Raw genomic sequence first — 16383 nt, 5'->3', positions numbered from 1 at the left:
GTATGCTTCTTAATTTTGAACTAATATGCACTTTATTTATTTACAAACAGGAACCTTGAACGTGCTACAATGTTTAACCTGATTGTTGCTATGGTGCTCTTGATCACAACAGATCACAACAAGTATTCCTAGCAAAAACCCCCAAAACTTTTGACATTTACATGCTAAAGTGGCCAATAAAAAGCTTTGGATATATATACTCAGAGAACACTATATTTACCAGTAAAGCCTTATGTAAATGTTGCTTTCAAACAAAACCACTGTTCTTTTAAGCATGTTTTGAGAAAGAACACTTTACTACTCACAAAGAGACAGTTACTGGAGCCAGTGATAAACAGCAATACTTACCTTTAGGAGTGCACACACATTCAAACCCTGGGATATGTAAGCTGTTACAGAGCTAACAAATGCAGACATGCACATCACTGACACATCATGTGAAAGTTCTACTACCCAGTAGCTAAATACTATAGCAAAGCCTTCAAAGAGATTTAGAGACCCCATCAGAGCTAGCGAGCTAAAGATGTAGCTTGCATATGGTCAAACCTACATAAGAGACAAAGACATACTCAAAAGCTTTTTAGATTCAGTTTTCCTAAATGTTTTTCTATGCTCTCTAAATGTCACATCACTTACTGTTCACATCCTAATGACTGTCTACATGCATAATTAACTGTTCTTTTCTGTCTGTCCTTCTTTTGTCTTCTGTGGAGCTCTTTAGACTACTACTTTACTACTACTATGTATTTTAGACATAACTACAGCTACATATGAGTTCTATCTTATGGGCAGTACAAGGACATTCGAAAAGTTATGTTGCACCTAGCAAGGTGCCCTCGGACAAGCTGTGTCAAGTGTCCTAACAGCCACATGGAGAATGCCTCCTACAACTCTGGTAATCTAACAAAATCCACATTATTGAGGTTGCACCACTCCCTGAAATGCACTTGTATACTTGTTATCCCCAGACAACACTCTTACCCCTCCTCTTCCTCCTGAAACGTATTTGTGAGACCAATTTACATGTTAGTAGTCGAGTGTGTGGTGGAGAAGTTCTCCATACGTATTCTGACCAATTTCTCAGCAGGAACTGGCTGCAGGAAGAGCTTGCGGGTGAAGACTTGCCGGCAGGCCTTGCGGAAGTTTTCTGAGAGGAAAGCGTAAATGATGGGGTTGATGCAAGAGTTCCCATAGGCTAGGCAGTGAGAGATGATGCGGAAGGTGAAGGAGATGTTGTTCAGGGGAAACTGCCCAAACTCAGCCCACATTGTGATAATGTGGTGTGGCAGCCAGGAGAGCAGGAACACAGCAACCACAAGTAGCACGGTCTGTGCTGTCTGGAAAAGACAAGGTCACAAATTAAATTGTTTCAGTGATCAAGCGAGTCTGCGGGATGAGTGAGTTTGCCTTCCTCTGTCAGTAATGAAGGCAGAATAACACAGGCAACACTGACAACTGCCAGGTGGGCAAATTATGACATTATGAAAAAGGATGCTAAAACCCAGTTCTCTGTGGAAAACAAGGATTGCCTGGTTTTGGCTCAAGCAAATAACTTTATAGGCAATGGAGATAAAATAAAATCATAGAATCCTAGAATAGTTAGGGTTGGAAAGAACCTTAAGATCATCTAGTTCCAGCCCCCTGCATGGGCAAGGACACCTCACACTAGACCATGTCACCCAAGGCTCTGTCCAGCCTGGCCTTGAACAGTGCCAGGGATGGAGCATTCACCACTTCTTTGGGCAACCTGTTCCAGTGCCTCACCACCCTCACAGTAAAGAACTTCTTATATCTAACCTAAACTTCCCCTGTTTAAGTTTGGACCTGTTACCGCTTGTCCTACCACTACGGTCCCTAATGAAGAGTCCCTCTCTAGCATCCTTGTAGTCCCTCTTCAGATACTGGAAGGCTACTCTGCGGTCTCCACACAGCTTCTCTTCTCCAGGCTGAACAGCCCCAACTTTCTCAGCCTGTCTTCATACGGGAGGTGCTCCAGACCCTGACCATCCCTGTGGCCTTCTCTGGGCTTGCTCCGTCAGCTCCATGTCCTTCTTATGTTGAGGACATCAGAACTGTACATGATACTCGAAGTGAGGTCTCACAAGAGCAGGGTAGAGGGTCAGGATCACCTCCTTCCACGTGCTGGTCACACTTCTTTTGATGCAGCCCAGGATACGGTTGGCTTTCTGGGCTGCAAGTGCACACTGCCGGCTCTTGTTAAGTTTCTCATCAATATAGAGAGTGCCTGTAAAACCTAAAACAATTCAGAGGCTGCAACTATGTTACATGGAAGAGTGGAAATAATAAACCATGGGATTTGAAGGCTGAGGAACATTAAGGCTATTGAAAATAACTGCAGGTGGAAATTGCCCGACATATAAAGCGGCAAAGCATATTCCCATGTGAGTAAACAAACTCAGCTCTCAAATATCCTCAAACTGGCCATGCTGGGAATCAGGTGCTGTCCTTATAGTAGTATGATTAGAAGTTGATGGAACTGAAAGACACAGATATAGTGGCCTTGTGGGGTCTAACTTTTCTACTGTGGTATGACAGGTACTAAAGAAATTATTAATAAACAGGCTCTATCGTTAGTTTCCACCAGTAATAATCGTGCTACTTGATTACCCTCCAGCAATGTTAAGTAGCTTAGGCTCGTTACCAAGGCAACCTTTCATAGCATCCCATGCTTAAATTAGGGGGCTACAAGTACTGAAATATTCTTTTGAATAAGAGATATATACCTAGTTTCTTTTCTCCCTTTACTGTGAAATAACAAACCGTGTATTTAACATAGGGCTGCATATTAAAAAATGGGTTTGCAGTTGCTATGTATTAGCACAAAGCCTTTTCTGAGGTCCAGCTATTTGGGATTTTGCAGATGCAAAACACAGACAATACTAGAGCAATGATGTACATAATTCATGACTCAAGAAACATGTTTTGGAAATGCAACTTGTGTCTGTCTTTTCAAGTTGGGGAATATCTAGTTAAGAGAGAGGAAACTGAAATAAAATCTATTTGGCTTTTAATATGGTAACTTTGTAGCTAAAACTAATGTTAGTACCAGCTGTGGAGGACTGATCCAAATAGCTTGTGTACTGTTTGAGAGTGTTCAGTGGGCTGTGGTAATTAGCACAGTTAATGGGTTACTGTTGGTCTAGCTGTGCCCACTTAGTGCCAGCCTTCTGGTTCATCTCCAAGGTTCAGTGGGTCTGTAATAGATGTGTACGATGGCCACTACTGGATTATCTCTCTTTTTATACTTCTAGAAGTGTTTCAGGCAGATCACAAAATAACTTAGAGCATTATTTATTTTACAGACAAAGTAAGTGTGTGTAAGCTATACAGTGAATCCATAGCATAGGGGGAAATGGAGACTGGGAGAGTCGTAAATATTTTTATTTGTCAAATAAACTTCTCTCTTATTCCCCCTAGTTTTTTCTGCCATGCACAGATTGTCCAGAATTTACTTGCTTATTCTTTTGATATCTTTATAGGTGATCTGACACTCATTTATGCTTTCCTGCTTTTCATTGTCTTTTTTTTTTCCTTTCCCAATGTAGAGAGCTTGTCACTTTCCTGACCTAGTCACCGTTTGAGATGCTTAGCTGCACATATTTTTCAGAGCTGATCAGGCCATCCATTTGTACTGTGTACCTCAGCCACACAGAAATGGGAAAGAACATTCAGTGAGGTTTTTATGAAATAGTACATTCTCGCTAACTCACTGAAAAAGTGGGCTTCATTAGTGAGACAACTGCTGTTTTCTGAATGTGGTAAAAGTTTTTTTCTCGTTCTTTTTTTTTCCATGACTCCGAAGGAAGAAGCTTAAAGAAGCCTATGCCTGTTATTCCACACTGACTTATCAGCAAATAACAACTGACACCTCCTCCATTACTGCTCTGTGGGAGGATGGGGGATGTAATAAAGTTGGTTTAGACTTTGGGTCATCCTTCTCCTTACTCCCCAAAACTAGTTTCAATTAATAATGTTCAGCTGTGACTCCAAAGGCAGATTTATTCTACCTAGTCCTGCTTCTTCATACCATACCGTACCGTACCATACCACACCATACCATACCATACCACACCATACTTCCTCAGCCTTTGCGTGTGGGCTGGGACTTCTCTTGACTTCTAATACAAAGTCTGATGATATGATTTACTGATAAGTTATTTTTTCCTATTACGTTAATCTCTAGCTTGTATCTCTTTTTCTCTAAGATTTGAGAGATAACTGGTGCATGTTTTGATTGTCTCAGACTTTGAGTAAGCTGCAGAGTTTCAGACTTCGCTATATATTGTACTTCTACTGTAGTGAAGGCTCTGCAAAGAAGTATTGACCCATGGTGCCCTAAACTTTTGCTTTTAGATACTGCAGGTACACTCTGTGGGTGCCCAGGAAGGACATGTGGCTTAGCACAATCTACCACTGTACTGCTGGAGGTACTTACCAACTTCTGAGGAAGCAATTTTTGTGGCTTTAGGTTCTGGGATCCTCTGTTTTCTGAAGTCAGAAATTAGTCAAAAGCATCCCTTTGCTCCAAGTCACTCTTTAAGCCAATATGCAAAGTGAAAACTGTCAGTTTCCTCTCTCCTGGTGCCAGGTTCTTCTCTCTTTGTTCACAAGTCTGACTCCCCTTCATGCATTTGCAAACATCCTTTTCCTTTCTACCACTAATGTTCTAACAGAAAGGTCCCGAAGAACCATTTTATCTCCAGAAACATGCTTATAGCTTAGTGATAAACACACAGCTAATTAAAGCTGATTTAAAAAAATCAGCATACCTATTCTTAACTTAAATGTTTGGTAGCAGCTTCCTCTGCTTCAGAGCAAACGCATATGTTAATTACTTCTGAAGCACTTGTAACTGCTCTTGGTCTTTTTTATTACACTTGAGTGTAAATCTATTCTTCAGTGGTCTGAAAATCACACTGAAAGTGTTCTTTTTCAATGTTCTCTGTTTTCTTCCTTGCAATCAGAGATGGCAATTGGCTGTCATGAAGAGGAGGAGAGATTGAAGCAAATAGATTTTCAGTTACCAGTTCATTTTGGCAATTTGCACTGTGTGCTAAGAGGTAGACTCTTTATTTCCTGGCAGCTTGTTTGCAGTATTCTAACTGCTGATCTGGACATCTCTCATTCTGTGATTGTCATTAGTCTCCTCTGTTGATGCCCTTAATACTTGCTTACTTTTTATTCATAGATGCCTATGAGCATTATGATACTCCTATTATTCGCTAATTGGTAATGATGCTCTCTATTCCGGCTACCATAGACTCTTGTTAGCAAAACAACTTACAGGATTTCACTTCTGATTAATATTTTTTTGCTAGATGGATCCCAGGATCTCCAATGCTCCTTTGCTGTACTTCCTGTTGTTCCAATGCCAAGGCCTTGAACATCACATTCATTAAGACTATCTGAAAACCTTCCATTTGTGTGAATAGAAGCCAGAGAAATAGGAAAGTAGTTACAGTGCAACTTTTGTCTTCCTCTCTTGGCCAAGATGTTCAGGAATACCCATCTACCTTGAAGGAATTCTGTATGTTTTACCTGAAGCTCAAGTTGAGATAAACATCTTCAAAATGTTTACACTCCAGGGGGTGTCTCAAACCAACTCTATGTATTTGTGTTTACTCAGCTCTGGGATCAATGAACAGCTAATTTGCATGTAGGTAAATATAAGGTGGTGAATATATGAGCTGAGGAAGAAAACAGCTTCATAGAGAAAGATGTGCTTTGAATTGACCATTACAATTTTGGGGCAAGATCTTGGACTTAGGATAGTTTTGTGGACAGCTTAGTTCTTAACTCAACTCGGCTAGAAGAGTGGATTTTTTTTTTTCTTAAGTAATAATATAAGAAAAATAGAATTGTGGGAATTATTAGGAAAGGAATAGAGCACAAAACAAGAGACGCTGCTCTCCCACCAGGTAAGCATGGTTCATCTTTCTATTGTAGCTAAATAATAGAAAAGGGTAGTATAAATTTGTTAGCTTTAAATGGCTCAGTTGGTCTGTTAATTGGAGTTTTTGGCCTCAAGGTTCCACAACTTCTAGTGTCCTTTCAAGGGAGCTTGCAAAATACCTGTGAAATTCATATCCCCAGAAACATTCTTAAACTTGAAAAAGCATTTCCAATTGTTCAGTTTGCAAGTCTTATTATTTGTTCTTTAAAGATGTAAAGGACAAAACTGAGTAAACATTGAGAAACCCTAGTGTGCTGCAGAGGTCAGTAAAACACCACAGGGCCATTTCATGATCAGAATAGACCTTGGTTTGCATTAATTTCCATTGTTAAATCATCTTATTTACTGCAAATGTACGTTCAGAGTTCCTAGGGCTGGGCTTTTATGAAACACTTTTCAGCACTGTCACACAGGGAATTGTTAGCTTTCCTTGGAGCAAAATCATAGACTTTCTGTACTCCGCCTAATGCAGAAAGGAAAGAACAGAACTGAAATATACTTTACTTGTGGTACAGGAGTGCACGGAATTTCTTAGCATGTGGTCTTGCTGGCTGGCCTCATGAAATGATTATCCAAAATTGCAAAGGGGAATCCTGCAGCATCACAGCATCTCAGTTTTATGGCTGGAAAACCTGTGCAGCTAGTATGGCATTAAATGGGGAAACAGAGAGTCATGTATCTTTTCTGCAAGTACAGTCTTATCTCATCGTGCAGAATTTCAGCTTAAGCTTGCAAAAATTCCTAAACTTCTTCCTTGATCTGTGCACAAATATTATGTATAAATGGAAAAACACATGAAATTGAGCATATCCAACATTGACATGGCAAGCATATATAAAAGTTTGCAAAGTAGGAATCTGAATTAAAGGTCAAGCTCTTTTGATAATGGAATATGAAGTCAGGATGCCACCAACTTTGCACAAGGGAAATTTTTGCAAAGTTTAAGTGTGCATAAGTTGAAAAAGCTGCTGTAGTTTGAAAATAATCATGCTGTAAATTAAAAGCTTACGAATCACAACCCAAACATATGCTGTATGTGCCTGGAAGATTGTATGTCATCTTTAGGATTATGTTAAAGACAAATTTGTTCTTTTCAGCAAGTATTTGAACACTGACTTGGAGGGGGCAGCTGTCAGAGCTCTCTGGGTTATTAATAAACCGGGCCCATTCAAGCAAAATGTGTTTGTGGCTAACTTTATAATCATGTATCCAACATTGCCCAAATGTTGGGCAATGCCTTAGAAAACAGGGCCTCCTATAGTATCTATACCTATAGGTAGGTATAGATACCTACTAGATTCCTACTAGATAGGTATAGATACCTACTAGATTCCTACTAGATACCTATAGGTACTATAGGTATCTAGTCGCTACATAGCTTCAACTATCACAAACATTCATTACAATATTGTGGCAAATGGGACAATGATAGACAGTAGAAAGATGACAAATAATGGAAGGGAAGAGAAAAGTGATTTGAAAATGTCATGCACACAATGAAATCCACATTGGAACCCCAGATATATCTTGTGGCAATGTTGTCTTCATCACAGCACAGTCCTCAGATCCTGCTGACGTGAAGCCTGCCATTTAAGACTTACTTAGAGAAGATGCTTCATATACCAGTACGCAGTGGAAACCTTTCTCTATTAAAAAAAACCCCACAATAACAAAACAACCCCAAACTAAACGAACAAAAAAACCAAACAGAGCAAACCCAAACCCCCTTCCCTTAGGCTTGGGAGAACAATTATAACTCAGGTGTCCTGCTATCTTGAAATTATATGAATAAAGTAGAAACTGAGTGGTCATAGCTCCAGACTGTAGTCTTTTGTACCAGGATGACACTTTGTTTTCCCTCTCAATGTGGTCAAGATACACACTGTGAATTAGCAGATGGGAATCAAGTGATTTTATCCCCTCATATTGGAAGACTGCTGTTGTGTTACAATTTCTTTTGATAGATCAAGGCAGTTTAGGTTTAGCCACTGAAGTCACACACGTATTTCAGAACAAGCAAGATGTCCTGTATATGCTAAATTAACTTTTCAAATGTGGAGCAAGCATAATTTGTCAAACATCTTCGAGCATAATTACATGCTTTGGCTAAGAAAGTTTGGACCAGATGACCCTTGAGGTCCATTTCCAATCTGGTATTCTATGAAAATAAGCAAAAGCTGTTCATTTATTCTCTCATGAAGTTTAACTTAAAACGAAACAAAACTACTTGTCACAAATTAGCTTCCTTCATACATACTTAGTAGGTCTATTCGACAGAACTGACATGTACAGATGAATTTCCTATTTAGCTCTAATGTGAGGTGTTCTTAAGAAGATCTGCTTTAAATGATTGACACTTAATGTGTTTCAAGTATACTTGGAAAGTGTATGCAGAAATTGTGCATGTCTGCAACCTACCCAAGAAAGAATCCTTATAAAGTGCTAAGAAGTGGTTTAAACAAAAAAATACTTGCAATAGGTACACTAAAGATGCTCTTTGCCTACAGAAAGGCTAGATGAACAATTTCTACACAGAAAGTGCTGGAAAGAGACAAATTGTGGAAGATGATGCATGTGTATAGTGGAATATGTTTGATTTTTCTTTCATCTGAAAGGATCACCTATTTAATTGGGCCTAATTGTGCCAAATGGAACAAGAATAGCTACTGGGTGTTCCAGAATCATGGCCAGGGAAGCACATAAGGGGAGGGAGGAAAGAAGAAGTGCTATACCGTTAACTTGTTGGACAGGTGAAGTCAAAGATATTTTTTTAAGATTGATTATCAGCCATATCTAATCAAGAAACCCAAAGATGAAGAAATTGTAGAGCTGTTTTTTCATCTAACTCTACAGGTGGAATCTGAAAACAGTGCAAACAAATACATAAATGAAATTCTGTAACTTACTGCTTTACAGGAAAATGACACCAGTAACTTCCAACTGTTGTAGTAATCTTGTCAAAATCCTCTTCTTGTGAGTGGTCTAGGTTTGCAGGCTAGTAAATAAATCAATGGACCCAACGTGTCATGCCCAGAAGTGTGTCTGTGTTACAAAACATCTGTAGTTTGTTGCAGCTGTGGTACCAGTGTCTGTCTCTTTTTCTGGAGTCACATCAAAGTTTTGATTTCTGTGTCTTGCACACACTTTTCAATCAAATGGCCATGTTTGCTGTAATGACCTTCATTTATATCATAGATGGAATCACAGCAACATTGTGTAGGGATGCTCTAATGTGGTAGGTAGCCCTGAAACAGGCCAGTGCATCAGCTGAGAGCAAATCAAAGCTTTCCCTAGCCATCTCCACTGGCTGTCACATCTGCTCGGAGGCACACACACTGCTCATTTGGGTTGTACAGCTGCTGCGCTGCTGGCGCAGACTGTGACTGGACTGTGCTGTCAGCATTTAATGGTAGTACTCCACCACTTCCTGCCTTTGACTAGCCAGATAGCCCACAGTTTCACTTATCAAAGTACACTCAACAATTAAAACATTTCTGACTGAAATAGCATTTTCCTCTTTCATGTCAGGTCAATCTGATGTTGCATCACTGAAGTCAGTGAGTTTTGCTACCTGAAGGCTTCTATTAATTATGGCTTATCCACTTTAAGATTTATTATTTTTTTTGGGGGGGGTGGGGGAGAATCTATCCTTAATGTTTTTCCCAGTAAATACTTGCAGTTCTGCTCATTTCATGCAGTTTGAAACAGGGATAATCCTGTTCTTTGGCTTGCAGAGGGATCAACCCAGGATCTGGGTTCTTGTAAACCTGAAGAAAGATCTTAAATGTAAACTGCAGCAAAAGTGAAGTACTTCAGTTTCAGAGCTCTTCAAGTGTTTTCCTTTTAGCTTGCTAAGGCGTCCTCAAAACACCTAAATATTTTTATAGTCCAAGTATCTTACTGGCTGCCAGTGTAAAAAATATAGTATTTGTGGGATTCTATTATAGCACAATAAATCAAAAGGCATGTATATAGAGATCAATACAGCATTTCAATAATAGCAACATTAGGTACTGTGTCTATAAAGATACAACAGACTGTCAACATGAATTTTAAACCTGAGCTGAAAGACTGGTACATGAATGACATTTCAGTATGTGGATGGAGCTTGAAAAGGCTATTAGTTATTTTAGAAACCTGACATATCTATTATATTATAGTTATAATGTGTACAGATTAAATCAAAGATATTTACCTTCCTCTTTGATCTCTCTGACTTCTTGGAAATGTTCTTTACTTTCGTATGGAGATGATACAAAACCTTGGGGGGAAAAAAGGAGTAATGTACTGAATAGGAAATTGAATTGTGTGCATTAGTATTTGAACTTTTCATACAAGCACCAAAAATTAAAATAATTGTTTTAGCATTACTTCAACCAAAGTTGAATTTGATGTTTTGAGACTTTTAATTCTAAGCTCTCCGCAGTTCTTTCTCCTTCAAGAAATGGGGTTTGTCAAAAGCATTGAAACTGCTATGCTTCCAGAAGATGTAGTTCAGCATATAGTAAGAGCTCCGCTGGCACTAAGCTGAAATCCAGAGAAGTCTTTCCATGGATTTTGAATATCAGATCGTGCCTGAGATTATCTACATTTATTCTCTAGGCTGATTATACACACAGGCAGAGAGCAGGCTGCCAGTAGCGTACCCTGATGTGGCTGTCCTGCCGCTCCTGAATGCAGCACTAACAAATGGGGCAGGCAGTTGGAGTAGGTTCTCATTTCAGAGAAAGAGTTATAAGAAATGTTAAAGCACTGTAGGGAAATGCTCAGTTAACAACATCTAGATCAAGCTTTTGAAACCTGACTACAGCGTGGCAGTAACCTGGCAATTCTCTGGCCCTTGAAGCTAAGAAACTGAATTTTCTAAAGCAATTATTATTAAATGCAGCTTACCTTTCAGTTGATGCTGTGCTCACCTAGGGCAGTGAGGGGACAAACAGCTGGAGCTACAGTGACAGGAGTTAACAGCTCTAGTGGCTTTTTCCTCTCGTGACAAGCAAAGCCTAAGGCTTAGAGATTTTTAGCTTAAACCTAAGTGCGTTGTCCTGTCCTTAGCACTAATGATAGCAGAACAGATTAGTAAGGAATCTTTTTCTTGATTAAATGGGAAAACATTTTATTTCCAAGAGGGTAGACCTGCCACTGACTACTGACAAGGAAGTCCAGTCCCTGGCACTCCATAACAGGTTATTAATTCAAAATTCACAGAATAGTTATTCTGCATGCTAGCACAACTCACAGACTTACTATCAGTCTTACATATGCTAAAGATCAGTAAGGGGAAACAAAAACTGAGCTATAGCAATCCACAAGAAGAAAGGAAGAGATTTCTTGCTGAATAAAACTAATCCTAAGATCTCTTTTTTGCAAGTCTTTGCAAGACACAGTGTCTGAGCTCTGTGCCAAAAAAAAAAAAAAAAAAAGGGAAAGAAGGAAAGAAATCAGGGTGATGTCTTTAATACTGTTTCTGTACACTCTCTGCCATTGTTTCTTCCTCCGTTAATTTTATCTCTTGCCAGAACAAACATTTGTTATCAAGAAAGAACAAACTGAAAAATAGGAAAACCAGCAAGTCAGGCTGGGTGTCAACTTAGCAGTTGTAATTCTTTTTGTGAGCTGGTGTAATTTCATTCTGTTTTCTTTCCCTCCCCCTGACTCAGAAGTATTCCATACCAGGAAAGAATATGAACAGTTTCTACTGTTTGTTGGCTGGGCAGCTTAAGCGTGCACATCCAAGCCACCAAGAGTGTGGGACTTATCTTTCCCTCCATTAAAAAATTACTCCCATCCCTCTCACCCACCTTGGCATAGCAGCAGGTGATGAGCACCAGGGGCAGGAGGTACCCCACCAGCAGGATGGTGACCTTGTACATCTGCTTGGCTGTTGAACCGTTTGCCCAGCGCTCCCAGCAGAAGGAGCTGTTGGGTGCTTGCTGATGACCACTCATGAGGGCCTGGTGCTGGGCCACAGGGATGGCAATGATTAGAGACAGCAGCCAAATGATACCCACACCGAGGGCAGCATTGCGCTTGCTGCGGATGCAGTGTGAACGCTTGGCGTGGACCACAGCAATATATCGGTCCATGGACATAGCCACCAGAGTAAAGATGCTGACCAGCATTGTTGCCATAGCCAAGTAGTGAACCCATTTGCAAAAGAAGGCACCGAAGATCCACTCTGGCAGGGAGTAGATGGTGGCCTGGAAGGGGACACAGAAGAGCAGAAAGGAGAAGTCTGCAATGCTCAAGTTCAGGATGAAGATATTGGTAACGCTTCGTGATGGGCGTCTCCTAGGCCGGAAACGTCCCAAGACAACCAACACCAACGTGTTTCCCACCATTCCCAGGAGGAAAATCAACCCAAAAAGCACTGGTACAATCACCACTTCCGGGCCACCCCTGGTTGCTCCTGACCAGCATGTTGGAGCCCCTGTTTGGTTAGTGTCAAAGCTGCACTTGCTGGTGCTGGCTCCAAGGGAAAGTACAAAGCTGTCTTCTTGCTCCTCCATGTAGCTAGGCTGCTGGGAAGGCAGGGAGCAGTCACTGTAGCCCTGACTGCTATCAGGCAGGTCTGTTTGTTAGTGGTGGCCAGATGCTGAATGCTTGGTTTTTGCAGTGCTCTGTGTTTTATCTTTGGGGAGCAGTTTTCTTCAGATGATTCTTGCACACTTTGTCTGTCTCCAGTGCAAATTCTTCCAGGAACTGGCAAAAAAGAGGGTTGAGGAATTTGTCTTATCCAAGAGGTAACTGCAGGTTTAGCAGCTGGTGCTGGAGAAGCTCATGTGGCAGAGAAAAAGTCCGTGCCCGAAGGACTGAGGATGAGGCTGCCCTGAGAGCTTGGAGCAGAGGCAAAGAGGCTGCAGCTCGGTTCCCTCATGCCCCTCCTCTTCTGCTTCCCTCCCACAGCAATGCCTGGATCTGTGGCTGTCGTACCTGCTTCCCAGCCCAGCTCAGAGCAGAGGCAGGAAGAGCAAATGCTGTCTGTGACCTGAGCCCTTCAGAAAATAACCCCTGATCAGCTCCATCCCCACATATTACTACTCCCAAGGAGGAGAAGAGCAGAACAAAAGCAAGTTCTCATCCAAAGGGATGGGTCAAGCAGCAGCTACTGGGCGATAGCATGTGCAGTTCTGTGAGGAGCAGCTTTGGTAATGGCTGCATGTTTTTTATCAATAAAGCAGGATTTTTTTTTTTTTTTGTTGCTTCATAGGCTTTAATGTGCTCATGTTAGAGCATAAAGCAATCAGAATAGTTGTGTTTTCAGCATAAAAACCTGGGAGAGCTTTAGATTCAGCAGCTGGTTCCTGCCACTTCTTGGATATCTGCCCAAATTCCTTGGTGCCTGAATATTCATGGAACTTGTTGATCCAGCTGTAAAGAAGTTCCAGGTTCAGCCCAGTAGCGCCAATAGCATCTGCTCTGTAAAAGGAAAGGCTCAGTCTTGGTAGCTGTGAGCAGTTGTAATATTCCCTGTGGGGGAAGAGAGATATGGATTAAAAAAGAAAAAAAAAAAAAAGTCTTATTAAGAATTATGTGTTATTATGGGGCTTTATGCTTACTTATATAAACAGTATGTACGGTTTAGAATGCACTAGTTGACTTGGTTTTAATAGCCTGTTTCCTCATATTTTTTGAGGGGTACTGTGAACTCTAAAGGCAGTAAAGGGGGGAACAAAGTTTAGGCAAACATTAGCAGTACCTGCACACAGTGATTATGCATGCAGAACAGCTCCTCGCAGAGTACTCATCTCTATTTACAGTGATTACAAGTCTACGTACTTGGTCAGAGCGAGCCACTGCTGGCTCTGTGGATGTGAGGGTTAAACTGGAGGAGCCCCTTCATTTTGAAACAAAGTTCATTACTGAGAATTGCCATGCCTAGTGACTTGTTTCTAAGCTCTCGTTGAGAGATTATCATAGAATCATAGAATAGTTAGGATTGGAAAGGACCTTAAGATCATCTAGTTCCAACCCCCCTGCCATGGGCAGGCACACCACACGCTAAACCATGTCACCCAAGGCTCTGTCCAGCCTGGCCTTGAACAGTGCCAGGGATGGAGCATTCACCACTGCTTTGGGCAACCTGTTCCAGTGCCTCACCACCCTCACTGTAAAGAACTTCTTCCTTATATCTAACCTGAACTTCCCCTGTTTAAGTTTGAACCCATTACCCCTTGTTCTATCACTACAGTCCCTAATGAAGAGTCCCTCTCCAGCACCCTTGTAGGCCCCCTTCAGACACTGGAAGGCTGCCATGAGGTCTGCACTCAGCTTCTCTTCTCCAGGCTGAACAGACTCAACTTTCTCATCCAGATGATAGCACTGCCTTCCTTACCTTGCTCCAATATACTCTTGTTTAAAACCTGTTATGAAGCTAAACTCCTAATTTCCCCCCATAGTTTTGAGGCTAGTTATGGGGTGAGGTGGGAAGTGGCCAGGGAGTTAAACATGTCTAAGCTGCAGTGGAAAAACATATCTACCCTTGTTGAGCGCTAGTGAGCAGATTACTGTGCCAGGCCTGCTACCTGGATGCCATCTGCAGCTGTCTTGGTCTTCTGCAGCCCGGCTGCCACGGCACAGCACCTCGGATACCAGTAAGTCTTTTCCTCCAAATCTTTGCTGGGATCTCTGCCCACAGCTTGCTGACCGCTGCTTGCAATGCACGACGTTTAGGGCTCCTGAAAGCTCTGGGGTCGTGCAGTAGCTTTGAGTGCCATCTACTGGGCTTTCACCTCCTGCACTGCTTCCAGACAGCTACTGCGCCGGTCCTTGGTCATTCTTTCCCTCAAAAATTCACTCCCACAGTTCGGTAATTTAACTTTATCTGCTGTTGTTTTCCTGTATCCTTGTGCATGTACACACCATTAAATCATGAAACTTAAATATGCTTGCTTTTCCGTTCGTGATATGTGACCACTGTAAGGTAACTTCTTGTAGTACTGTGTACTTTTAACTTCATGTAAAATTTTAGAGAAGACTATTGAAACTGATTTCAGTAGCTCTTTCTGTGTTTTAGATCTGTTTGGTTTTGGTTTTTTTTCCTTTTCTTTAGTTGGCAGTAATATCAGAAAATATTATTTAAGAAGCACCTGTAGCAATCATAGCAAATGAAAGTGTGCGTTTTCTTTTTTTAGTGGGTTTAGGCAAAATAACAAAAACTGCAGCACAAGTGGTTTCTGATGCAAGGGATTTGAGACAGTGCATGCAGGAGTTTGAGAACTGTATGTATCACCTGCAGAACAAACACAGCTTTGCAGATCGAAAAGACTGCATTGCACACTAAGTGGAAAATGGGAAGAGGACAGCACAGTTCTAGCAGTGAGGAGGGGAAGATCATAGGGTTGTTTAGATTTGTAAAAAAAAAAAAAAATTCAAAGATCTCCTAAATTCTTACAGAAGGGATATTACCAGCTTTCTTCTCCATCTTCAGAATCCTGGTCAAATCTTTAATACAACTTGACTGCTTTAGGTTTATTTTGGAGTTTTTTTGTTTTGTTTTCAGATTTCAATAAAAATATTACAACTGGGGCAGTGGGAAGAAAGGTGAATATTCTGATGTGGCAGTGACCTGCTGAATTAAACATCCAGTAAACTAGGCAAAAGCTCAGCTTGCTTTTGCTAGGGAATTCTGATGCTTCAAATGTGACTTCAAATGGAAGCTAGTTGATGTGGGAATATTGCTGGCTGGTCTTACTTGAGAGAAAATAATTTCCAGTGGTAATGTACATGCTTTGCTGAAAGCTTACCTGAAATCATGCTTATTGTGACATTCAAGAGTTAAAAAAAAAAAAAAAAGGTAATGATTCCTTCTTCAGTTTCCCTCTTTCTGCCACTTCTCAACTGCTTTAAATGACATGGTTTTGACAGGGAGAAATCTCCTGTCCATGAGAATTCACAGCTCAAATGCATTTGGAACGGAACTGACCGTGCTGAGACAAAGTACTTGCCACAAGACACATTAATTAGCCCAACCAGGAGGTGAAGATCAAATCACTTTACTGAGTGCAGGAGCACAAATAGCAGGTGAACCTGTAATATCTGATTTTCTGGGAGCATGCACATTGTGTGTGGTACTTTAAAATTTGTAGCATTTCACCTGAAAGCCAGAAACAATTAATGTACTGTGGATAGAGCAACATGAAATATCTCAGCTCTACAATTTCTGCTGCTGTTTAGAAACTGTTGCTTCTTGGGTGAAGACAACAAACATTTCAACATAAGTAAGAGGATGTAGGAAAAGGAAACTCAATATTCTCTGTGGGAGATAAGAAAAAGATAGCTATCTGACAGACATCTGAAGACTCAACTGGAAGCCAGTTGCTGTTGCCTTTGTGTGAGTTGATGTTGGGCTAAATGAAAGCATTGGACTTTCATGCTGAGTCCCTAACTAACAGGGATCAGGGGTGTCT

At 41.0% G+C, this 16383-nt stretch overlaps 1 protein-coding gene across 1 annotated transcript; it reads right to left on the bottom strand.

Moving 5' to 3' along the window:
• Positions 1-9: 9 nt before the first annotated feature.
• Positions 10-13123, bottom strand: LOC115601257 (galanin receptor type 1-like). The gene is made up of 3 exons (XM_030470995.2): positions 11776-13123; positions 10170-10235; positions 10-1337 (listed from the first exon to the last, which is right to left on the bottom strand). The coding sequence occupies exons 1-3, from the start codon at positions 12481-12483 to the stop codon at positions 1020-1022; spliced, it is 1092 nt and encodes a 363-aa protein (XP_030326855.1). The 5' UTR covers positions 12484-13123; the 3' UTR covers positions 10-1019.
• Between the last annotated feature and the right edge of the window lie 3260 nt (positions 13124-16383).

This window comes from Strigops habroptila, chromosome Z, assembly GCF_004027225.2.
Source record: "Strigops habroptila isolate Jane chromosome Z, bStrHab1.2.pri, whole genome shotgun sequence".
Taxonomy (NCBI): domain Eukaryota; kingdom Metazoa; phylum Chordata; class Aves; order Psittaciformes; family Psittacidae; genus Strigops; species Strigops habroptila.
Note: the sequence above shows the minus strand (reverse complement) of the source record. Positions and strands in the feature narration are given on the sequence as shown.